General features: G+C 35.3%; 2 protein-coding genes across 2 annotated transcripts in view; both read left to right on the top strand.

The window, feature by feature from the left end:
* Positions 1-235: 235 nt before the first annotated feature.
* On the top strand, positions 236-5,271 carry LOC112041178 (transmembrane emp24 domain-containing protein p24delta3). Its single transcript, XM_024074079.2, has 4 exons — positions 236-366; positions 3,362-3,574; positions 4,825-4,901; positions 5,010-5,271. Exons 1-4 carry the CDS (start codon positions 238-240, stop codon positions 5,152-5,154), a joined length of 564 nt encoding a protein of 187 aa, XP_023929847.2. The 5' UTR covers positions 236-237; the 3' UTR covers positions 5,155-5,271.
* A 3,266-nt stretch (positions 5,272-8,537) lies between these two features.
* The window catches only part of LOC112041166 (uncharacterized), a 28,173-nt gene continuing 11,852 nt past the window's right edge, over positions 8,538-24,858 (top strand). Inside the window, exons 1-12 of the mRNA XM_024074067.2 lie at positions 8,538-8,859; positions 8,956-9,080; positions 9,179-9,427; positions 14,502-14,601; positions 14,684-14,758; positions 16,844-16,942; positions 17,440-17,556; positions 17,691-17,806; positions 18,023-18,122; positions 22,288-22,646; positions 23,009-23,339; positions 24,271-24,485. Coding sequence (XP_023929835.1) covers positions 8,728-8,859; positions 8,956-9,080; positions 9,179-9,427; positions 14,502-14,601; positions 14,684-14,758; positions 16,844-16,942; positions 17,440-17,556; positions 17,691-17,806; positions 18,023-18,122; positions 22,288-22,646; positions 23,009-23,339; positions 24,271-24,485 — 2,018 coding nt within the window. The 5' untranslated portion in view covers positions 8,538-8,727. The remainder of the gene's footprint in view (positions 8,860-8,955; positions 9,081-9,178; positions 9,428-14,501; positions 14,602-14,683; positions 14,759-16,843; positions 16,943-17,439; positions 17,557-17,690; positions 17,807-18,022; positions 18,123-22,287; positions 22,647-23,008; positions 23,340-24,270; positions 24,486-24,858) is intronic.

Genomic DNA, 24,858 nt, shown 5'->3' with positions numbered 1-24,858 from the left:
GAATCACAACACTTACCTCTCACACTTCACAAACATTTATACTAAGAATAATATTAGTTAAAATTCTGAAAAAAAAAAAACCCCTAGTTAAAAAGAAATTTATTAATTTATTTAAACAAAAACGTTAAAAAAATAAATAAATGACAGTTTTTAAATTCAGTAACGTAAAATCAAAATGGATAAAGTAAAATATTGGGTTAAAAGAAAGGAAAAAAAAAAAAAAAAAAAAATATTTGGATGACAGTACCGGCCACCGGTACCAAGTGCGTGTCGGAAGAACTCCAGAACAACGTCGTCGTTCTAGCTGATTACGTCGTCGTTTCCGAAAACGATCACTCCCACCTCACTCCCACCATCGCTGCCAAGGTACCCACCTTTAATAGGATTTTGGTTTTTAGGTGCACGCATACATATTATTGTTAGCATATCAAATGTGTCTTGGATTTGATGTTTAATGATGAAGTTGTTAATTTTTTTTATTAAGACTTGCATGTCTTAGATTAGTTTGATTAATGTTAATTCTTTACGACATCTAAGATTCTATAAATGGTTTTCCATGGAGATCAACCATATTTGATCATTGATCACTATCATGAGTTCACACTTTGTATTCAATTTCATAACTTGATCATGCTTGGTTCATGAAGCACATCCTTATGTAGCTTTTTTTTTTTTTTTTTTTGGGTCTAGACTCTAGAGGTCTAACGTAGCTCCATATCTTTGGTCCTGAGAATCATTTTTGAGTTGTTGTCTTGACATGTTAAGAAGGCCGGTCTCTTATACTCCCAAGAATGCTGGGTTTGGTTATCATTGTCAAGAAGGGTAATCGTTATTTTAAAAATATACGAACATTTGGAGAAGGTTAAGGCCGGTTTGGATTGAGGGGGAGAGAGGGAGGGGGAGTGGAGGAGAGGAGAGCATAGTAGAGTTGACTAAAAATAGGTTAATTTTGGGCCGATTTCACTCTACTCTACTCCCTCTGCCTCCTTCAATCCAAACGAGCCCATAAGGGCTCGTTTGGATTGAGAGAGGAAGGAAGGGGAGTGGAGGAGAGTAGAGTTGGCTAAAAATAAGCTAATTTTGGGCTAAATCTACTTTATTCTACTCTCCCTCCCTCTGCCTCAATCCAAACAGACCATAAATCTCCAAGAATGCAGAATTTTGGTTATTGTGTCACAGTTGGCTTTTTTGGTTACCTAGGCCTGTGCTGTATGAGATCATTTTCATTAGGGCAATATGTCACACATTAAACAAGCATATAATTGCTGGAAGATTCTTTTTGCTTGTGTTGACCAGAATTACCGGTTCAAGTTCTTCTTGTTACATATGGTTTGGTCTGGTCTCTTTGCCCTAGCTGTCTTACATAATCAAGCATCCTCTACATTTGTTAGGGTTTGTGCCCTAAGATCCAATTTATTAGCATGTTATAAATAATCGAATTGTTTAATTATATGAGACTATTTATATATGAATTAATTGGACATTATCATATAGTCGTTGTGATGCCCTACATTTGTTCTTTTTTTTTGGGGGGGGGGTGGGCGGGAGGGTTCTTTTTCCTGAGAATTAACGATTAATTAATTGGACATTATCATATAGTCGTTGTGATGCCCTACATTTGTTCTTTTTTTTTGGGGGGGGGGTGGGCGGGAGGGTTCTTTTTCCTGAGAATTAACGATGACTGATGCTCTGTTTGTGATGCCCTAGATTGTGGGATTGTATTGTATTGTATGAGTGTATTGTGTGGGTGTGTGTTGGGTCCTACATCAAGCATGTACTAGGTAGATCTAGGCTATATAAGCGATTACGATGAGCACTTATTGTAGGCTGACTAGTCTTTTTGAAGTATAGCAAGATATAGCCAGTGCTTTCCTCAGCTTGTGACACCATTTGTTTTGGCAGAAAATGTTTTTCATGTTTTCCTGCGTAAAACATTGTCAGTGGAAAATTATTTCTTTTCAGTTGTTTCTTGCAATCTGGAAATTGATTTTCTAGTGTTTGGTTGCACTGAAAATTCCCAATCATGCTTATATTTTGGCCAGCATATTGGGTTGCTAGATTGGCATATCTAGACCTCACAAATGGGTGGGTCAAGTTCAGCTGTGGGTTGAGCAAACTCAAGATTTGTTGAGAAACCTTCCACTACAGCTTTGTTGTTTAGTTCACAATGGGTTTGAGCTGATTCTAATTTTTCTCGGGTTAAAAATTTTCTATATACAAACGTTTATTTTGAGTGTGTTGGCGGTTTTTCTCTGGAAAGTAGCGTGTTACATCGGGGTATATTGAAAATTCTGTACACTGACCCAATGTTTTTATTATTAGGCTGGGTTCTGGTTGACTTGATTTTGTTGGTTGAAAACATCTCTAGCAAACCTGTTGCATGTTTTTTGACAGGGTTTCTGCTTGGGGATTTTTTGCAAGGTCTAACATATCTAGTAAAAAAAATTGTTCTGACATATTTAGAAAGATTTTTTTGTGGACTTTTTAGGTAGATCTGAAAATTTTAACTGCAGAATGGAACTGTGATTTTGATGAATATTTTGATGGGAAGGGAAAGTTCATTTTAAAAGAGAGAGAGAGAGAGAGAATTATAGATTTTGATAGGAAGGAAAAATGATTCTAAGAAAACTGTTATTGACATTTGTATGATGGCCAGGTGGTACAGTGACCGGTTGGTAGAATGGATTTTGGGCTTTATTTATTGTGCCATCTGTCTTTATTTTGGAAGAATTCATCCTATACATATTGACAGTATGTATAAAATAACAGCAATCTTTGCACCTAGGCTTTCTCTGAAGCTTTTAACTAGACTCAAACAGATGTAATTTTGCTGTTCAAATGGTATTGGCATTTATCATGAAATGCTCTGTTCTGCTTTTAGGGATAGGTTAACCTTTATTTATAAAGTATGAATGTGACTGGAGTGTTGAAGTCATTATTGGATGATGTCAATAAAACATGAGAATTTGTATATAAAAATATTCTTTAAAATTTTTGTTGGATGGTCTAAACATCTGCAAATGTGATCAGCTGGCCACTATAATGTTTGCTTATTTTGGACAATTTATTTACTGGATTAGACCTTGGATGCTGTTTTTTAAGATATCATCATGTAATTTAACCTTTTTATGGTTCAAATGTTTTATGGTGCTTCTTTTTCTTTGGCATAAGGGACTTTACTGCAATAATCTAGGATTAGATTGCCTGTATATTGTTTTAGCTGAGTTATAAATTTGTATTTTCCAGGACTCTCCTTTTCAATCTAATAGAAAAAATAATAATAATAAAAAGGAAATTACAACTAATGGTTCTTATTTATATCAATTTCTTGCAATTCAATGATAGTTTATTTTCTCCTTAGGTGACATCACCATATGGAAATAATCTTTATAATAAGGAGAACTCAACAAATGGACAATTTGCTTTTACAACTAAGGAGGCTGGCAACTACCTGGCATGTTTCTGGGTGGATGGACATAACCCAGGAGGTGGAGATGTAAGTGTAAACCTTGACTGGAGAACTGGAATTGCAGCAAAAGATTGGGAATCAGTTGCAAGAAAAGAGAAGATTGAGGTGAGCACCTCTTGATTATATTTCTCCCCCACTTGGTTGGTAAATTTCTAGCAGTGTCTCTTTTTTGAAGTGTTAATCTTTCTCAACTCTAGACCTCAAAGAATGAGTTAAGTTCCTTTTTAAATAGTTATTGAAATTATGAATCTAAAACCGTAGTAATTAAGATTTTTCTGTGCTTTGGAAGCTGCAAAAGATCATCAATTACAAGTGAATGTTATTATTATTATTTTTTCTGGATGGATAAATAAACAAGTGAAAGTTGCGGAGTAAAGACACCAATTAAAATATATAGTGGATCTTGATTTATAAGCTTTTACTAAAGTCTGAACTTGCAACATGGACTAAAAGTAAAAAGTTTCAATAAGAAACTGAATGGTATTCTGATAATGTCAAATCTTTTTTTCAAATTATGTCAATTATCAGAGCCAAAGCTCTAAATATTAGTTTGTTAGTTTTGGAAGTTCCAAAAATGTGTTAGGATTGTGTCATATATCAAGTTGGCACAGATAACTTTTTATATGATGATGTAAGTTTTTTTTGGCCTTGACTCACTATGATGTAGAACTTGGGTAGTAAGATAGAGATAAAAGGAAAAAGAAGAGATAAGCAAAACAAGTTCTAAGCTTCACCACCTAGAATCTGCCTGAACCCTAGGCTTCACCACCTAAGAGTGTTTTACATCACAACCAAGCAAGGAAGAAACACAACCAAGCAAGGAAGAAACACACATATTCTCAAATCATAATTTTTTTATTCCAAATCAGGCTACTTTCAAGAGCACTAGTTTAATAGGGTTTAGGGATTACATCAACATGGAAAATGCCAAATCAAATCTGTTAAAACCCTCAACATTAAAAACTAAATTAAAAAATAAAAATTTCAAATTTAGAAACAAAATCTTAAATGAATTTGGTGGCCCTTGCATTGCACTAGGTATGTGTGTAATTATCAATCATGTTAACAAAAGAGCCTCCGGGCCTTGACTCTAGTGGCAAAAGGGTGTGTGGTGTGGGTAGGTCTCAGCTTCGACTTTTACCATAAAAATATTAAAGAATTAAAAAGTGAAAAAAGTGGCTTAATTTGTTTAAGTTTGAAAAGAAGGATAAAAACTTGATAGACCTGTCCTGCACTCCCCCCACATCACTAGAGTAGCCACCAAAAATATTAGGCATACTTTCTGGCCTTAAAATGTTTTTTTTTCATCTTATCCCTGATCATGATATTTTTTTTCCCTGCATTGCCATATATAGGGTGTTGAACTTGAACTGAGGAAACTTGAAGGAGCAGTGGAGGCAATTCATGAGAATTTACTCTATCTCAAGAGCAGGTAATTTTTATATGCATTGCTGGGATGCCTTGGAAGTTTTAAGCATTCTCAAAATCTAATCTAATGGAGGTTTTTATCTATTATTATTTTTTTGGATCTACTAAATAGAGAATCAGAAATGAGGATGGTGAGTGAATCAACAAATGCCAGGGTGGCATGGCTCAGTATTATGTCCCTCGGTGTCTGCATCGCAGTTTCGGCTTTACAGTTATGGCACTTGAAGCGGTTCTTTCAAAAGAAGAAGCTTATTTAGATGTTGCTTATTTAATTTTCTGTTGATGAAAGAAGAGATTCCGTAACCTTTTTTTTTTGTAGCTAATTTTGACCTTATATGTGGTAGTGGGAAAATTTTGAAACCATTTACTGAGTTTCCAGATTTTGATATCCTTAAGAAACGATCATTCTTCATCCCGCAATTGACAAGCACACTAATACATCGCGGTAAGTTCAACTGGTCTTCCATGGCAAATTAGCAATACTCATATTGCCAATGAGCTCTTACTCCCTCATGATTTATAGGTACATTGCCAATGAGCTCTTACTCTTCCTGTATAATTTTTAGGTGAAGGATGAGTTCATGGATTCAAAATTCATTAGGTGTGGCTGTAATTACCAATAAAAAAAGAAAAGAAAAAAGAAGCAATACACGTTACACTACTTGCAATCACTTGCTAACAATCTTATTTAGAGAATATGGATGAGCTTAGGGCCCTAGCAATAGATCTCTAAGATCAAAATATGATTAAATAATTCCTCTGCGAAAATTTACATGTTCATTTGGGTTGGGTTGTGATGGAAAATGCAAAAGTGTAGGGCACTGGATTTGATTTCAAACGTGGTAGGGTTTCACTTGGATTTGAGAATTTATAGTCAAGTAATATGAAGAAAAATTAATGGCATAAATTGTTTTATCTAAATTTAACCCAATGGATTTAAGGTTTAAAAGTTTTTCAAAACACTTGTGTGATGTTACAGATTAATAATTAAAATTTATAATTATTGTTTAAAATCTACATGTTAATACTTAATACATAAACCCATCAATAAATTTCATCCTTAGATAAAAAAAAAAAGGTGCAATTTAATTCTTTGTTTAAGTCACTTCAACTAGAATCCAAAATCCAAATCATTCGCTTCAAATACTTCCTATCCAAATGAGCCATAATTCTTTTTCTGGAAAATTTCACTTTAGTAACAAATTAAATCCTGAATTTTCCAAATGCAACAAATTATTATAACATTGTTAATTGTTCGGTTACTCTAAGCTACATGTTAAAAGAATAAAAAAAAAAAAAAAACTCTTCGGGGGCATAAGAAAAAAAATGAAAGTATATATATATATATATATATAACGGGAGTGTAAGATTTTGGGTTTAGGGGGTTTACCCAAATAAATAATAATAATTGGACAAAATTTAATTACAAAATTGGTTATAGCATACGACTACAACTTTACTTAATATCTTTTTACTGAAGGTGAATTTTGATAAATCCACAATTAAATTACATCTTCTTCTTATATCCTTTATGCTTACAAAATTTCTAGAAATTTAAATATCAATTGCTAGGTCATCAATAAGTTGTTTAAATTATAAGTTTTTATAGTTTAAAATTATGCATAAAATATGAACTTATAGATTATATAGTAAATAATATCTAATTAACACAATATTTGACATGTGTATTAAGAGCATAAATAACATGCAATTCAACGGTTAGATTTTTAAAATATGTAGTAATATTTATTTTATTAAGTAACATTATAACCTAAAATTATAACTAATTTTGTAACTAAACTTTATTCTTAATAATAATAAAATCCATGCAACACCCATGGTAGTGGCAGACATGACAACATCTTATTAAAATAAAAAGTAGAACTCATGAGCTTTCTCCCTTTCCCATCCATATATATATATATATATATAACCCGAACAATGTTCAAATCCTTCAAAAAAAACTGAAAGGTAAACGGATAACTTAATTTGATTAAGGTTTTGTCTGAGAAATAATCGCTTTCTTTTACTGAATGCCTTAATTTAATTTGAAAGGTAAACGGATCCAACGTTTAATTAGTTCAAATTTTATTACTGCGTTTTTTTTCTTTGACTATTCAACTTGCTTCTTCTCTTGAAAGACAAAAGGAAATTAAGAATTTAAGAGCTTACAATTTTTTTTTTAAAATTTAAAATTTAAAATTTATAAACCTACTTGCCAAAGCATTATTGTAAAATGTACCAGTAATGGGACTTGTGTTAATTTAAGTTGAAAGAATGAGAAAAATGTAGGGTATATACTAAAAATAACATTTGTTGGAAATGTGTGTATGTGTGTGTGTGTGTGTGTGTTTTTTTTTTTTTTAATGTGAAGTGGAACCTCGCCAGGGATTGAACTTGCCCCTAGAGAGTAAACCACAGATACATGACTCCATCTACCAAAATTGTGTATTAGGTAATCTTGGAGAACTTTTAGTGGGATTCAAACCCCCAAGATGTCTAGGTCTACCGTTCATCCTAAGCCACTAACCACTAAGTTACACCCTAATAGGTTTAGTCAAAAGCAGTAAAAATAGATAAATTAGGGTAGAATGATGAAAAAGAATACACGTGACCTTTAGCTTTTAGAAATTTTTTTTATTATAATTGATTTCATTTGTGCTCCCAAAATTGAAATTTTTTTTTTTTCATTTGTAAAATGCAGTCATTAAAGAGGCAAAAGTCTTGTATGCCTATTTAGTAATGAGATACCTTCTCTTATTAATAGACATAAGTGTTGACTTGGCAACAATAGTGAAAATGAGATTTTTTTTTTTTTTTTTTTTCTAAATAACCAAATCCTTCAAATAGTTTTGTTAGTTAGCAAGATTTTGAAACTATTTAGCAATCTAACAAATTGAATCTAAGAGACTCGATTTTGCTCATTGAAATCAAGCCCGTATGCGTCGAGTTTCAAGTGGAACTCGAGTATGAAACACTCGATTTCCTGCTTTGTACGTTAAAAAACATAGAAATGGAGGAAACCAAACGCGAAAACCAAATGCACGAGGTAGAAGGAGCCCTTGCCGCCACTTCTTGGAACCTTTATAAACCGAAAAGTATTCTCTCAACTCTTGGAAATACGGTGTCCTTTTGGATTCGCCTGGGTTTGGGTTTGTTGTTTTTGCACAGATCAGAGGGTGTGAGTTTGCTGCTGTAGGGAGATTGGGTTCAGAGTAGGGCATGGGATTTGGGTTCGTGTATGAAGTTTGTTTCCGCCTTGCTCTGGATTCATGTGGGATCTAGATTTGTGGGATCTTTGTTGTTGTGTGAGTTTGCCTTGCTCGGTTCAATATGGAACTTGAGTGTTTCACTCTCGAGTATGAAACTCGAGTGTGAAACACTCAATTTTCAATTGAAACTCAACTCCTCTTGACTTAATTTCAAAGAGCAAAATCAAGTCTAATGGACTCGATTTATTAAATTGCTAAATAGTTTTAAAACTTTGCTAACTAACAAAATTGTTCGAGAGATTTGGTTATTTAGAAAAAAAATCCTGAAAAATGGACGGTTTGGGTCAAAACGAAATGTTGTAAAATTTGAGGATATTAACTAGCACTTTTTAAATGATCTAATTTGACCCCAATAAAAAAAAAAAAAAAAAACCTTCCTTCCCGACTATTTACGTATGCTCGTCTGAAAATGAACGCGCATTTGTAAATTTCAGATGGGAGTTTGAATACTTTCCATCGGAAGTTACTGCATATCTGAATCTAATCAGATTTGCATTGCTACTCTCAGTCTCAGGCTATTTTTCTAGATCCACCAGAAGAAATTAAGAAGAGAAGAAAATGTTACGGCTGAGAGCATTTCGGCCTACGAATGATAAAATTGTGAAGATCGAGTTGCATCCCACGCATCCATGGCTTGTAACCGCGGATGCCTCAGATCACGTCTCTGTTTGGAATTGGGAACATCGCCAGGTAAGGTTTCTCTCCTTCTGCAAAAAAAAAAAAAAAAAAAAACTCCATTCGTTTCATTTTATTCTCTCAAATCCAAATCCAATTCAATTCTCACAGGTTATTTATGAGCTCAAAGCCGGCGGCGTGGACGAGCGCCGCTTAGTTGGTGCGAAACTAGAGAAGCTTGCTGAAGGCGAATCGGAGCCTAAAGGAAAACCTATAGAAGCCATGCGTGGAGGCAGGTAAATTGGATCAATTCAATTCACTCCTGCTGCATTTTTTGTTTTGTTTGTTTGTTCTCTGGATGGCTACGTGTTTTACTTTTTTCATATTCTTCAAGTGTTAAGCAGGTGAATTTTTATGATGATGATGTGCGCTTTTGGCAACTATGGCGTAACCGCTCTGCCGCAGCCGAGGCTCCCTCCGCCGTCAATCAATTCGCCTCGCCTTTTAACTCTCCGCCTTCGTCCACGAAGGGAAGGCATTTTCTAGTCATCTGTTGTGAGAATAAAGCCATATTTTTGGACTTGGTGACGATGCGCGGCCGTGATGTTCCCAAGCAAGAACTTGACAACAAGTCGCTTCTCTGGCAAGTCAAACAAATGTTTTATTGATGCTTTAGTTTTTTATATAATCTATCAAGTGCTATATTTGCAAATATAAGATAATTAAATACAAATATCATATTCATTTGCATCACCCTTGCTTGTAATCTATTCGTTTCGACTTGGATAAGCCTTGTAGGTTTTACTGGCTAGAGGCAAGTCCAAAGGGATAGAGCACACAAATGCCGACTAGCTGGTAGCCATAGTTTGTGGAATGGCTTTTTTCCATTCAAATAGTTCTAAGAGCATGCTATTAGGTAGTCATATTATCGAGAACTCTTTGGAGTTTGTTGTTGTTGTTGTTGAAAAGTAAGATCTATTGAAGTTAAAGACTACCTTGTGTACATAATTAATACACTAGATAGCTTAAAGAATTATAAGCAAATGAAATAGACTCAATGAACTCTAAAATGAAATTACTTTTTGCACCTCCAAAGCTTCCACATCAAAAGTGTGATGGTTCTGCTCCTTTCTCAATAAACACATTAGGCATAATGGGGAAAAATTCCAAACAAAAGAGTGTTTACCAACCAATTCCTCCATCTAGTTAGAAGATCAAGTGCCCTCTTCAGCATCATTCAGTATACCCTAAACACACAAGAAATGGAACTCCACAAAGCATGTGTTAGGTCCCAATATTTCTATAATGGTCCACAGTCTCCCTACTGTATCTACACATTCAACATTGATTTATCAAGTGATTCCCTTCATGAAATTATAAATGGTCAAAATATTCCCCTAAGCTATTGTCCACACAAAGAAGGAAGCCCGCAGCCGCTTTGGAGCCTTGGTGCAACACATGCTTCTCCAAGGAAATAATTCTCACTCAAGGCTTGTAATATGGCTGAGTAAGAATGAACATCACACTTTCCGTTAGCATTCAGTTTCCACCTCTTCTTATCAAAGCCCTCTCTCTTTGGTATATTGGAATATAGTAGTTCTATCATAGAATCAACTGACTCCAATTCCAATAGCTCACATTCTCATCATTTCAATACTCCAAGAATGAAGTGATTAAACCGTCTTTGTTAGCTGTAATAGTGTACAACTCTAGGTACAAGTCATTTAAAAAGTTGGTCCCTGACTCCCTGCACCGCCTATCTTGCCAAAACCTTGCTCAGTTTACGAAACCTTACCCTCAAAATACACGTGTCTTGCAAGTCTATCCCACCCCACCTTTTTTTTTTTTTTTTTTAAAAAAAAAAAAAAAAAAAACTCCATTCGTTTCATTTTATTCTCTCAAATCCAAATCCAATTCAATTCTCACAGGTTATTTATGAGCTCAAAGCCGGCGGCGTGGACGAGCGCCGCTTAGTTGGTGCGAAACTAGAGAAGCTTGCTGAAGGCGAATCGGAGCCTAAAGGAAAACCTATAGAAGCCATGCGTGGAGGCAGGTAAATTGGATCAATTCAATTCACTCCTGCTGCATTTTTTGTTTTGTTTGTTTGTTCTCTGGATGGCTACGTGTTTTACTTTTTTCATATTCTTCAAGTGTTAAGCAGGTGAATTTTTATGATGATGATGTGCGCTTTTGGCAACTATGGCGTAACCGCTCTGCCGCAGCCGAGGCTCCCTCCGCCGTCAATCAATTCGCCTCGCCTTTTAACTCTCCGCCTTCGTCCACGAAGGGAAGGCATTTTCTAGTCATCTGTTGTGAGAATAAAGCCATATTTTTGGACTTGGTGACGATGCGCGGCCGTGATGTTCCCAAGCAAGAACTTGACAACAAGTCGCTTCTCTGGCAAGTCAAACAAATGTTTTATTGATGCTTTAGTTTTTTATATAATCTATCAAGTGCTATATTTGCAAATATAAGATAATTAAATACAAATATCATATTCATTTGCATCACCCTTGCTTGTAATCTATTCGTTTCGACTTGGATAAGCCTTGTAGGTTTTACTGGCTAGAGGCAAGTCCAAAGGGATAGAGCACACAAATGCCGACTAGCTGGTAGCCATAGTTTGTGGAATGGCTTTTTTCCATTCAAATAGTTCTAAGAGCATGCTATTAGGTAGTCATATTATCGAGAACTCTTTGGAGTTTGTTGTTGTTGTTGTTGAAAAGTAAGATCTATTGAAGTTAAAGACTACCTTGTGTACATAATTAATACACTAGATAGCTTAAAGAATTATAAGCAAATGAAATAGACTCAATGAACTCTAAAATGAAATTACTTTTTGCACCTCCAAAGCTTCCACATCAAAAGTGTGATGGTTCTGCTCCTTTCTCAATAAACACATTAGGCATAATGGGGAAAAATTCCAAACAAAAGAGTGTTTACCAACCAATTCCTCCATCTAGTTAGAAGATCAAGTGCCCTCTTCAGCATCATTCAGTATACCCTAAACACACAAGAAATGGAACTCCACAAAGCATGTGTTAGGTCCCAATATTTCTATAATGGTCCACAGTCTCCCTACTGTATCTACACATTCAACATTGATTTATCAAGTGATTCCCTTCATGAAATTATAAATGGTCAAAATATTCCCCTAAGCTATTGTCCACACAAAGAAGGAAGCCTGCAGCCGCTTTGGAGCCTTGGTGCAACACATGCTTCTCCAAGGAAATAATTCTCACTCAAGGCTTGTAATATGGCTGAGTAAGAATGAACATCACACTTTCCGTTAGCATTCAGTTTCCACCTCTTCTTATCAAAGCCCTCTCTCTTTGGTATATTGGAATATAGTAGTTCTATCATAGAATCAACTGACTCCAATTCCAATAGCTCACATTCTCATCATTTCAATACTCCAAGAATGAAGTGATTAAACCGTCTTTGTTAGCTGTAATAGTGTACAACTCTAGGTACAAGTCATTTAAAAAGTTGGTCCCTGACTCCCTGCACCGCCTATCTTGCCAAAACCTTGCTCAGTTTACGAAACCTTACCCTCAAAATACACGTGTCTTGCAAGTCTATCCCACCCCACCTTTTTTTTTTTTTTTTGATAGCTAATTCTTATGTAGTGGGTGTTACAAGATTAATTGTTGAACATAAATCTGATGGGCTGGAGTTACACAATTAATGGATGAAGCAAGGAGTTTCTGAAGAATAAATAGGCCCCACCCTGATATTCTTCCATAAGCTACATCCTTGGGATCTTCTAACTTGCTTCGTTATCCATCCTCCTGATTCTTCTCTGTTACAACTTGTCTCCACAAGCGGCTTCTTCCTCCCCAAAATACTGTAGCTACTTACATAGTCAAAATTTAAAAAAAAAAAAAAAATGCTATAGTATCTCACTTGATAGAGCTTGGTTGAAGGTGCCTAACTTGCATATCTCCCAACGCCTGTTGGCAATTGGGTTTCACACTATATTCCAATCCACTGTGGAATTTGAATTCAACTCCCAGACCACTCCATAAGAAATTCCTCAATAAACTCCTCAAAAGTTTGCCACATATGTTGGGATGGTAAATAAGGAGAGATAATATATTGGTAAACTCGAGATTATACTCTTCAGGAGTGTCAAACTTCCCTCTTTTGACAAGAATATAGTTTTTCCCAACTTGATAATCTCTGCTCCATTTTCTCTAGAATGGGATTCTGCATTGTTTTCGCCTAGACTGATGATCCCAGAAACATGCCTAAGTAATTCATTGGCAAACTCCCAATCTTCCAACCGATAATATATGCTAATTTCGCCAATCTTCCAAACTCTCCTATAGGGACCCCTTCACTCTTGCTCAGATTTATTCTCAAACCTGTTACAACTTCAAAGAATGTCAACAGTTTTCTAATATAAAGGAGTTGATCCATATTTGCATCACAAAAAAAAAAAGCAATATCATTGGTGAAAAATAGGTGTGAGATCATAAGACCATTATCAGTGTTCCATTATCAACACTAATACAAAAGATGTAACCCTTTTCTTCTGTTCTTCATAACATCATACTCAATAGCTCCATAACCAAGATAAAGGGCAAAGTTGAAAAAAGGATTACCTTTCCTTAATACCCTTGAACTATTGAACCGCCTGTTGGGAAACCATTCACCAACACTGAAAATTGGATTGTAGTGATGCATAAGAGAATCCACACCTCCATTTATCACCAAACCTCATTCTTTGAAGCAAGTAATTAGAGTATCCCAATTAATACGATCATGAACATTTTCAATATCTAGCTTACGAATCAAACCTGGAACACTGCTCTTTATTTGGCTATCATGACACTCATTAGCAATAAGAACTAAATTCAGTATTTTTCTTCCACCCACAAAGGCATTATATGATAGCAAGTTGTGCCAAAATTACCTTCTTTTGCTACATCTTCTTGCCTGTGACATGTTGAAGGAATTACTCTATCAACTCGATTTTTGGATACCTTGAAGTAGTTTTTTAATGTTAGTCCATGCAGTGGTGCTGAAAGAGTCTGCTTTGGAATGGAGATGATGGATCAAACAATAGTTACCTGTGATGGAATTAGTTCTAGCTCAAAGTTTTTGTTTGGTTGGGGGGATGGAAAAGTGGGGGATAGAAAATGATGAGGGGCTGGAAAAGTGGAGGGATAGAAAAGATTTAGTTTTCCTTCATGTGTGTTTGGTTGGGAGGATGGAAAAGTGGAGGGATGAAAAACTCTTTTGTTTTGGTTGAGAAGAAAAATGAGAGGATAAAAAATGTAGTTTTTATGAATTTACTCTCATGCCCCTATTAAGTAAAAAAAAATTAATATTAAAAAAAATTGCTGTCTGTATTTAAAAAAAAGTAAAAGAAAACTAATGTTAAAGTTAAAAAAAAACAAAACAGAAAGGGAAAAAAAAAAAAAAAAACACCACACGTGGGAGGAGATGGGGGTAGATGGGTAATTTCTCATCAAACCCCCTCTTCCCTCCACATTTTCTCCCAAATTGGGGAGATTCCAAAATCACCCCAAATGGTGCACCCGGGGAGAAAACTTCTGGGCACCACCAAAATCTCCTCTCTTTTCCCTCCCAACCAAACAACCCAAAAACCATTCCCTCCCCCCAATAATCACCACAACCAAACGGGCCCAAAATCATTTAATGTATGTAATTATAATCTGTTTCCTTTTTCCTTTTCTTGACTATTGCAGTATGGAGTTCCTTTCTAGATCCGTTGGTGGTGATGGTCCTCTTGTTGCTTTTGGTGGATCAGATGGTGTCATAAGAGTGCTTTCAATGATAACATGGAAGGTTGGCTGTTTTTCATGTTGTTGGTCTATCACATTCAGATCAAGTGTTTCTTTCATTCTGTGATAATACTAGTTTCTTGCAGCTTGTGCGACGGTACACAGGAGGTCATAAAGGATCAATTTCTTGTTTAATGACCTTCGTGGCTTCTTCTGGTGAGGTAAAACATCCATTTCCCAAAAGTAATTTACATTACTTTGTATTATCTTTCAACTTGCTTTACTATTAGAATTTTTTTATGATCTTGGTCTAGATGCCTCTGTAATACTGGAGTTTACTCAATAATGATGATGCAATGTCTGAATCTTCATAGGATTTGATTATCTATTTATCCTTTAAGTTCATTTGGTTCTGCAGTCTTCCTTTGGAGATAATTCTTACTTCTAATAGCAACATGAGACAAAACATGTTCTTAATAAAGTAATTTGTAGAAAATTTTGACTGTGGAATGTCGAGTTTGAGACAGAAGATTTTGCATAGATAGTTAAGAATTACATGTTACTGTGGCTTGACCCTGGCACATATATTCATAACATGTACAAATGCAGAGGTGNTTGTTTTTCTTATATGATGCAGGACAAATTAGGGATTTGTCTACTTTTAGTTGTGGATTTAGGGTAGGAACAGAGAAATATAGCTAGGGCTGTCTAGGGGCTGTGTGAACAGTAGCGTAAACAGTAAGAAAGAAGAGAAAATAAAGAAAAGAGAGAAAGAGAAAGAAACAACAAAGACAAACATGCCTATTGCTCAAAACACTCAATTTTATTAACTACTCCTTTAATACATTGAGCACCCAATAAATAAATACTTTTACTTGTACTAATAGTACAAGGACTACTATTTAACCCTAATAAATTAAACTAAAGCCCATACGTAATGACCCATAATTAAATAAGACTCATTAATAAAGCCTATGGCCTATAACTATGGCTCATACCCAACAATTGTAAAATGACTAAAATACCCTTGACTTAAGAATAACCAAATAAAATATTAAAACTTAATTAACCACCATGGAAACTTTTTCTTGGGCTTTGGCTTTGGCTTATCTTAGGCTTCCAAAGAGAGTATCCTTCCTTTAACAATGTTGTGATTCCGCCATCATTATAAGTACAAATTACTGAGAGTGCACAATGGGCCTGGAATCTTTGTAAATGGGAGAAAAGCCTTAAAAGAGCAAAGGGGGAGTTGGAGGAATATTGAAATTATCAACAATTGCAATCTAAATTTCCAAAGTTCAAAGGCGTCCAGGAAAAAAGAATTAGCTTCTAAAGCCTTCATCAACTTGTATGAGCTCCAAAATATAGAACTTACAACAGCATGACTGTTTTTTTGGGTGGGTGCGCGTGTGTATTAATTAAACAACAAACATGACTCATTGACTCTTGAATGACTTCCATCTCATTCAAGAGGTTTATCCAGCAAAGGGCAAGTATCTGAGATTATATGTGCAGATGTTGCTTTTGCAGGCATCCAAGAGTCTTAAATTTGTCTTTTTCCCTTCTTTGTGTGGCAGGAGGGGGAGGGGGGGGGGGGGTTAATTAAGGCAGTGACCATGTTTTAGTTCTTTATATGTACAAATTGTATCATAAATATAAATAAATTTGAACGGACAAGTAGTCCTCAAAAAAAGAATGGGATGGAAATATTGATATCATCAGCAAGCCATCAAGGCTCTTGGAATTTAGATGAAAAACAAGGAAGGAGCCGGCCGGCAGGAAAAGGGGAGTGGGGGGGAGTTCAAGGGGAGTAGTGGAGTCCTGTGAACATTTTTAGGACAGTTGCTGCAAGGCTTTAGTGTGCAGTTGATCCAAAGTTTTCAGCCATTTGTACCTTGTCAAAGATATTTTAGTCTGTATACATAAATTTTTATGTTGTGGTGAAAATGGTTGAGAATTCGGAAAATTTGTTTATTACCTGTGTATCTAAATTGGTTTCAGTTGTTGAAGTCAAACTAATACATTATGCACAAATTCATTCTATAAAATTTGTTTAATACCTGATGTATCTAATTTGGTTTCAGTTGTTGAAGTCAAACTAATACATTTCACTTTTACATAAACATGAATGTATGCGTTTGTGTGTGCTTACCTGGTGGCAAGTTGTGAGCTTATAGAATGAATTTGTGCAGAATGTATATGTGTTTGTGTATTTATGCATACTTGCTTGTTTCTGGTTTTACATTGTTATATAATTTGTAATTTTATTTACTCTTGATTGTAATTTTATTTACCTTTGATTGTAGGCACTTCTGGTTTCAGGTGCTAGTGATGGTTTACTTGTACTCTGGAGTGCAGATCATAGTCAAGATTCACGAGAACTTGTACCCAAGCTAAGCTTAAAAGTACTATCTCCTTATCCTCTCATTACACTACTTTTTTCTTTCAAGATAATTGATATATGAATTGTGATAAGTGTCGAAGTATTTTTCCTTAATATGGCTTTGTTCAAGCATGAATTATTTTGCCTTCCTGATTTGGGCCTGTTCGGTGTTGTCATTTGAATAAAAGCTATGTGTAAACCTTGACATTGTGTTGGGTTTTGATACCAATCTAGGATATTTAACATGGTAATTTTGAACCAAATACAGTGCGACATTTATAGCTACCTGCACTGTTAACTAACAGGGAAAAAAAAGAAAAATTATAATAGTTAACTTTGGACCTTGTTTTAACTTCTCTTCCCAATTATTTTCTTATGGTGATTTTTATATTCAATTTGACTTCATAACAGTAGGAACTTGACACATGCACGTTTACTTGGTTGTGAGGCATAGATTCCATTTCATTGAAACAGTAAAATTTGGGGACATATTTTCTAATACAAATATGATACATCTAGGCACATGATGGTGGGGTCATAGCGGTTGAGCTTTCTAGAGTGGTTGCAGGAGCTCCACAGCTTATTACCATTGGTGCAGATAAGACATTAGCTATATGGGACACAATCTCGTTTAAGGTGTTGTATCAATTCCTTGATGTTTTCAAGTTCTGTGAAATGCAATTTTTTTTTATTGGAATTGCTTTGTAGCTTTGGCATGTTAGCTTTTCCTTTGATTTATTTTTTGGGTGTTGTTCACTTTCATTTCTCAGGAGTTGCGGCGTATCAAACCTGTTCCAAAATTGGCTTGCCATAGTGTGGCCTCTTGGTGCCACCCTCGAGCTCCAAACCTCGATATTTTGACATGTGTGAAAGATTCCCATATCTGGTATGCATATATTTTCATGTCCTTGTCCATTACAAATTTCCATTAGTTTATTCTTTTCCTTGGTTTATAGTACAGTGGATTATGTAACATGATTGGTGCAGCCAGCCAAAAGAGTTGGATATGATTTAATGGAGGAGATATGATCTGAAGACCATACGCCTTTCTCTGTTTTAATTATTTTGGAGGATATTAAAACTAATTTTGGATTTTTGGCAGGGCCATTGAACACCCAACTTATTCAGCTCTTACACGGCCATTGTGTGAACTTTCCTCGTTAGTCCCTCCGCAAGTACTTGCACCTAGCAAGAAACTTAGGGTATGTAGCTATAATTTCAGCTTTTGTTTGTATGAGACTTACCAGAAGTGTTATTCCTGGTTTAATGTTCCTTAGAAAAGCCTCGATCAGAGTTTACAATTCATAGGAGGAAAACATGTTGATGATAAATCTAGTCTTACCAAACCAATCTTATTTAAAGAGACACTAATTTTCCTCTAGAAATGTCTTCAGTTCATGTATTTATGTATGCATGCATGTTTCTATTATGCGTGTATGTGTGTGTATATTAATCTGTTATGACCTAGGTGCTAAATAAATTATTTGAATTCAGTTTAGTGATAGAATAAAGCTTCCTAGATAGATTAGTATTGTTATTTATTTGTATTCAAATTATTTCCTCTATTTAAGGATAGGATTGGTACCTATGTTTTAGGATTTGTTGATGAGGTTATCTCATCCTTGGCAGTTTATGTACGTTAAATGCAAAATGAGAATTAAGCAGAAAATTAACCAAAATGTCTATTTCATCTCTCAAGTTCAGGGGATTGTTCATCTCAAATTGACTAACTATTTTTTATATTCAGTCAATTATTCTGGTTCACACTATTTGGTATTGGAGCCAGACAACCACACTATCACACACTATCCTCCCATCTGCAACCCAAGCCAAACAACAGCCACCATATACTTCCAAGCAGCTGCTGCAACACCCGACCCAAAAAAAAAAAAAAAAAAAATTCAAGCAACAACAAGATCTACGAGCCCTAGACCACCCAATTCATCAAAGTCTAGATAACCAAAACACCGACATCCTATATAGTCCAACCTGTGACATTCCAAAGAATATTTGAAGACCCATTTATTAAGAAAGCCCTTTTTCCCCCTACCCAGACCAGTTTGCTTTTTTTATTATTTTTTAAAAAAATCTACCTATCAAGAGCGTCAATTCCAACAAATAAAGAATGGAGAGCATGTTGGAGATTGTCAACCAAATGTTAGATATTACCGAGAAAATGTCCAAAAGCATAGCAAGGATGGAAGCAAGGATGCAAAATTCGTGGGATCAAATGATAGAGGTCTTAGATAAACAATTCAATGTTATTTTGGAAATCAAAGAACAATCAAAAGTACAAGGATCCCATGAAATTTCGGATAATCAAAGTAATGTACTCCAAGCATCACCAATTATTTTAGAAGGTCCCTTCGCGTGTAGTTTTTTTGTATGGATTGCTGCCTTGGGGAAAACCCTGACAATTGACAATTTAAGGAAAAAATGGTATGTATTACGGATTGGTGTTTTATGTGAAAGTGTAATGTTGAATTAGTTGACCATCTCTTTCTTCATTGGGTTGCTATGGATCTATGGTCTATGGATTTGGGTTTATTTGGAGTAATTTGGGTTATGCCAAAGTTTGTTGTTGAACTTCTAGCTTTCTGGCAAGGTTGGTTTGTCGTCATCAAAATGGTCACATATGATTGGTTGTTCCCCATTGTTTGATGTGGTGTCTTTGGAGGAAAAGAAATAGCAAATTTTTTGAAGATAATAAGAGAACTATGCCAGATCTCAAGCTGTTCCTTTTTAGAACTTTAATGGACTGGTTGTTAGCATTGAGCAACCATTCTTTCTTTTCTGTTCTTGATTTACTTGATTTGTGTAATTTTTGTATTTGATTGTATACCCCCTATTCTTCTTGTGTACTCAAGTCTCTTTCTTTGGTATTAATAAATCTTTATTACTTATCAAAAAATAATAATTCTTGAGAGTAATACGTTGGAGGATGCACCTACTATACAAATTGTGTTTGAAGATCAAAGGATCAATGAAGTGGAAAAGATTGATCAAAGGGATTTTCTAGTGATTTCGAATAAGCCTAGTCTAATTTCACACATTGAATTTGTCATTCCTGATGAGTTCAAGGATGTGAAAATCAAGGCTTTTTTGTTCATAAAAGTGGTTGAAGAATTGGTGCAAGAATCAAATATCCAAAACCTTATCCGTCAACACTTTAAACTTCGAGGTCGAGTTTTCTCCAATTGGGGAAGAAGGATATGGTGTGAGCAAGTATTGATTTCCATGTTTTAGAATCTTAAGGACAAGATTCATCATAAAGGGGAAGGGAATGTTATGAACCGAGTGCTAGATAAATTACTTGAATTTAGTTTAGTGATAGAATAAGGCTTCCTAGATAGATTAGTATTGTTACTTATTTGTTTTTAAATTAATTCCTATGTTTTAGGATAGGGTTGGTGCCTATATTTTAGGATTTGTTGATGAAGTTATCTCATCATTGGCTACTTATGCATGTTGAATGCATTAATGAGAATGAAACAGAAAATTAACCAAAAATGTCTATTTCTTCTCTAAAGTTCAAGACATTAGTCATCTCGAATTAACTATCTTTTATATTTAGTGAATTATTCTGGTTCACAACATAATCTAATAGAGACTTATACCTAGTGTGAAATTGACAAAAGTTGCATTAGGTGTAACTTGATCCTAACTCATATGTTGTGTCTTTTGAAAAGTAATAACATTTGATCATAAGTTACATGGTTCTTCTTCCGTTGTTTTTCCATGAAAAGGTATTTGAAAGGTTAAGGCACCCCGGCGTGTCTCTTTCTTTGTTTGGATAGCCGTATGGGATAGGATTCTCACAGACGATAACTTGCAGGTTAGGGGCTTTGATTTCGTTGACTGATGCATTATGTGTCATTGTTGTGGGGAGGCAATGGATCATTTGTTGTTACACTATTTGAAGGCTTATTGGCTGTGGAGCTTTGTCTTTAAAACTTTTGGGATTTCGTGGGTTCCCTCACGTTCGGTGGCAGATTTTCTATTTGGTTGGTGGAATTGGTTGGGGGAAGCAGTTATCTAACATTTGGAATTTAGTTCCATTGTGTTTGATGTGGTGTATTTGGAGGGAATGCTTAGTTAGATCTGATGACCAGTTGCTTGCTCTTTTTACTAGTTCCCTTTTTGATTGGTCTAGAGCTTGGGGACTTGCATTTAGTGATTCTCTCCCTTTGTTCCTTAGCGCTCTCTTTCTTTGTAATTAGTTCTTCTTTTATGTTTTTGCTTCTCTCTTTTTTTGTACTTTTTGATATGCTATGTGCTACTTTCCATATATCAGTTTTTTGAATATACATCTTTCTTACATATAAAAAAAAAAAAAAAGTAATAACATTTGAACAAACAAAAATATTACAAAGGATACCTACATTCTAAAATTTTAAAGAGTAATAAAAACCAAAATGAATTACAATGGAGGCGGGAAGTGATAGATTGGTGTGGCTCCCATTACCAAAGCAAGGATTTTGAGTTCAAAGTTTTTTATAGAGTGCTTTGATTAGGGGATGAAAGTTCCACCTAGAGTTGCTTTCTCCTTTTGGACTCTAGCACTAGGAAAATTTTTGACAATGTATCTTTTAAGGAAGAGGACAATTATAATTACGGATTGATGCAGAATGTGTAAATCCAATGGGGAGTCAGTGGACCATCTTCTTCTACATTGCCCTGTTGCTAGGGAACTGTGGGATTGAATACTATGCTTAGTGGTGTCACACTGTCACTTGGGTAATGCCTGATTCAGTACTTGCTATGTTCAATTCTTGGAAGGGGACGCTATTAGAAGTGGGGAAGTGCGGGGAACAAATCCTTTATGTCTCATTGTGGTGCATTTGGAAAGAGAGGAATCAGTGTACTTTTGAGGGAGAGGGTTATCCTTGCCACATGTAACATTCCTCTTTCTGAGGACTCCTTACAAGTGCAATTCTGATTCCTATACTTCCTCTATGACTTCTTTCATGGACTTTTTAGATGATTTACTTTTCAATTGATAATTTCTCATTTTTTGTATTTTTATTTAGCTCGCTGCTGCTTTCTATTTTTTCCTTGCTATTCTGTTGTATGCATCCTGTGTACAAGGATAGTACTGTTTTGCACTTCTTTTTAATGAATTATATATTAGTTATCATAAAAATAAAAATAAAATAATGGAGCCTGCCTAACATTTTTTCCCAATCATACAGTATTCTTAAGAGCGTAGAATTGATCGAACAAAATTTAATTCACCACCATGAAAAGTGTGTGTTCCTCTTTCTCCTCAAAGTAATAATATCCACATAAGAGCCAGGGCACTGCGATTTGAAATATTTTTGTTTTATCTTGAATATATCAGGGTTGACGCTCATTTGTTGTATGCAGGTTTATTGTATGGTTGCACATCCTTTGCAGCCCCATCTTGTTGCTACTGGAACCAATATTGGTGTTATTGTTTGCGAGTTTGATTCTAGATCTCTTCCGGCTATAGCTCCTCTGCCGACACCATCAGGAAGCCGAGAGCATTCTGCTGTGTATGTAGTTGAAAAAGAATTAAAGCTGCTAAATTTTCAGTTGTCCAACACAGCAAATCCATCTCTTGGAAATAATAGCTCCATATCAGAAACTGGAAGGTTTAAGGGAGATTCGTTTGAACCATTACCTGTCAAGCAAATTAAAAAGCACATCAGCACTCCTGTTCCACATGATTCATATTCAGTTCTTTCTGTAAGCAGTTCAGGGAAGTAAGTTGCTTCTGACTTTTGCTCTAGCAGTATTGATATTGGTTTTTCAAATGTGTCAATATGAAGCCTTCTAGGGGATACTTTTGTAAGCATAGACCTGTGGTTGCATTGAATTCACTCATTATTTCATCGTTTCCACTGTGTAGTGTGAAGAGGGAGTTTGGGTTGGGGTAGAGGAAAGGGGTGGGTGGGAATGGTATTTTAAATTTTTAATTACACGGGCCATAATTACTTCATCTTATTTTCTATATCTGTATATGTCTTGTACTCTGAAATAGCATTGCGTGGTTCTTTTAAATCTATTGATGTGGAGGTGGTGAAGTCTCATGGTTAATAGCTCTTTGATCACAATTTGATTGCAGGTATCTTGCAATTGTGTGGCCTGATATCCCTTACTTCTCTATCTACAAGGTCAGTGACTGGTCGATTGTTGATTCAGGCAGTGCAAGGCTTCTTGCTTGGGATACATGTTTTGACAGATTTGCTATATTGGAATCGACATTACCTCCTAGAATTCCCATAATTCCTAAAGGAGGCTCATCAAGAAGAGCAAAAGAAGCTGCTGCAGCTGCTGCTCAAGCTGCAGCTGCGGCTTCCTCTGCTGCTGCTGCAGCCTCTGTTCAAGTTCGTATTTTGCTGGATGATGGGACATCAAATATATTAATGAGGTCTATAGGTGGCCGCAGTGAACCGGTTATTCTCATTTACCCTGTTATTAGCTTTTCTTTTGATTCTTACATTTGCTTCTGATTCTTGAAATTTTTTAGTTCATTTCTTCTTACTTGTTTCCACAATTATGATCAATGTTCTGTGTATGCTTAAACTTGATAAACATTACTTCTGATGTTAATGTAAATTTCTAGAATTTCTGAAATCCAAATGTACATGCATATCTGTCTAAGCTTTCCAGGGAACACCCATTAAATTTTTAAAGTTAAATCAAAATTAAAATTAAATAACTCAAAAAGGACTTAAATCACAATGACAATTTATTGCTCTTTCAATTTTTATCAAAACTGGTTGACTAAGCTATTGTCTAGAACTTCTCATTCTAGGGAGATTATTGCATTTCATTAGAATATACTTAGTACCGAATGTGGACACAATGTGTAACACTTAACTGGTGGAATCATAGGAAAATTCTTGTATTGCAATTGATCAACTCTTGCTTTTACTTTAGTTTACCCTGGTATATTTTCTTAACGTGTAGGATCTCTTTTCCTATATTTGATTGGGTATTTAACATGCTTATATTACTGCATCATGTTAAGTAATTTTCCATGTCATTGTTGAAAAAAAAGTTTTTTTTATCTTCATTTCCCACATCACCCTTTTCTGTTTGGGGAAATAAAGGAAAAAAGAGCAAGAAGAAACTCATTAAAGTTGTGCATACCATTAAGAGAGTGAAGGGTATTTAGGGAAGTTAGTTGTACTTATTCTTCTTCTTTTAAACTCGTGCCATTTGGAAGAAAGATACTTCATGTGCCTTTTGCTGTATATGTTGCTTTACTTTCTGTAGGTTTCTCCTTGAAGGGTTCATCTTGGAAAGGTTGGACATAGAATGTGTTTTTGAGTTTTCTTGCATGGTAAGAGTTCGTCTATAACTCAAAATCATCTCTTGTAGGTAATTGGCTTGCATGGGGGAGCACTACTTGGTGTTGCCTATCGAACATCAAGGAGAATTAACCCTGTTGCTGCAACAGCTATTTCAACAATTCAGTCAATGCCCTTATCAGGATTTGGAAGTGGTGGACTTTCTTCTTTTAGCACATTTGATGATGGATTTTCTTCTCATAAATCTCCGGGTGATGCCACAGCACAAAATTTTCAGCTCTACAGGTGTGAATGATGACTACTTTGCTGAACTTGTTTGTTATTAATTTCATTTCTAGATGTAGCGATGCCAATATTTGATATTTTCCTCCATTATCATTAATGCTTTTCAGTCTTGTGAAGTTACCGAACGCAAGTTCATTTAATTGATTGAATGGACATCAAGATGAGCTGGCATATATAAATAAATGGCATTTGTTGTAATGTCCTAACTTATAAAATTCAATTTGAAGCCAATAAGATCAAGCACCACTTGGTGGAATGGATAAGGTATGCACTCCTTTGGCTTATGGGAGTTGGGGATTTGAAAACTTACCACTTTCAATCAATCTTTGTTGGGAAAGTGGCTATGGAGGTTTGGGTTGGAGGAAAACAAATT

The sequence above is a fragment of the Quercus suber genome, unplaced genomic scaffold, assembly GCF_002906115.3.
Source record: "Quercus suber isolate HL8 unplaced genomic scaffold, Cork oak 2.0 scaffold_1, whole genome shotgun sequence".
In the NCBI taxonomy this organism is placed as follows: Eukaryota; Viridiplantae; Streptophyta; class Magnoliopsida; order Fagales; family Fagaceae; genus Quercus; species Quercus suber.
The sequence above is the reverse complement of the archived record's forward strand: the minus strand, read 5'-3'. Positions and strand labels throughout refer to the sequence as shown.

Excerpts from the sequence above, each read along its gene's own strand:
- LOC112041178 (XM_024074079.2), top strand. The coding sequence starts at position 238 with ATGACAGTACCGGCCACCGGTACCAAGTGCGTGTCGGAAGAACTCCAG. Across the intron at positions 367-3,361 it reads CTCCCACCATCGCTGCCAAG|GTGACATCACCATATGGAAA; the intron begins GTACCCACCTTT and ends TTTTCTCCTTAG. Across the intron at positions 4,902-5,009 it reads TTACTCTATCTCAAGAGCAG|AGAATCAGAAATGAGGATGG; the intron begins GTAATTTTTATA and ends TCTACTAAATAG.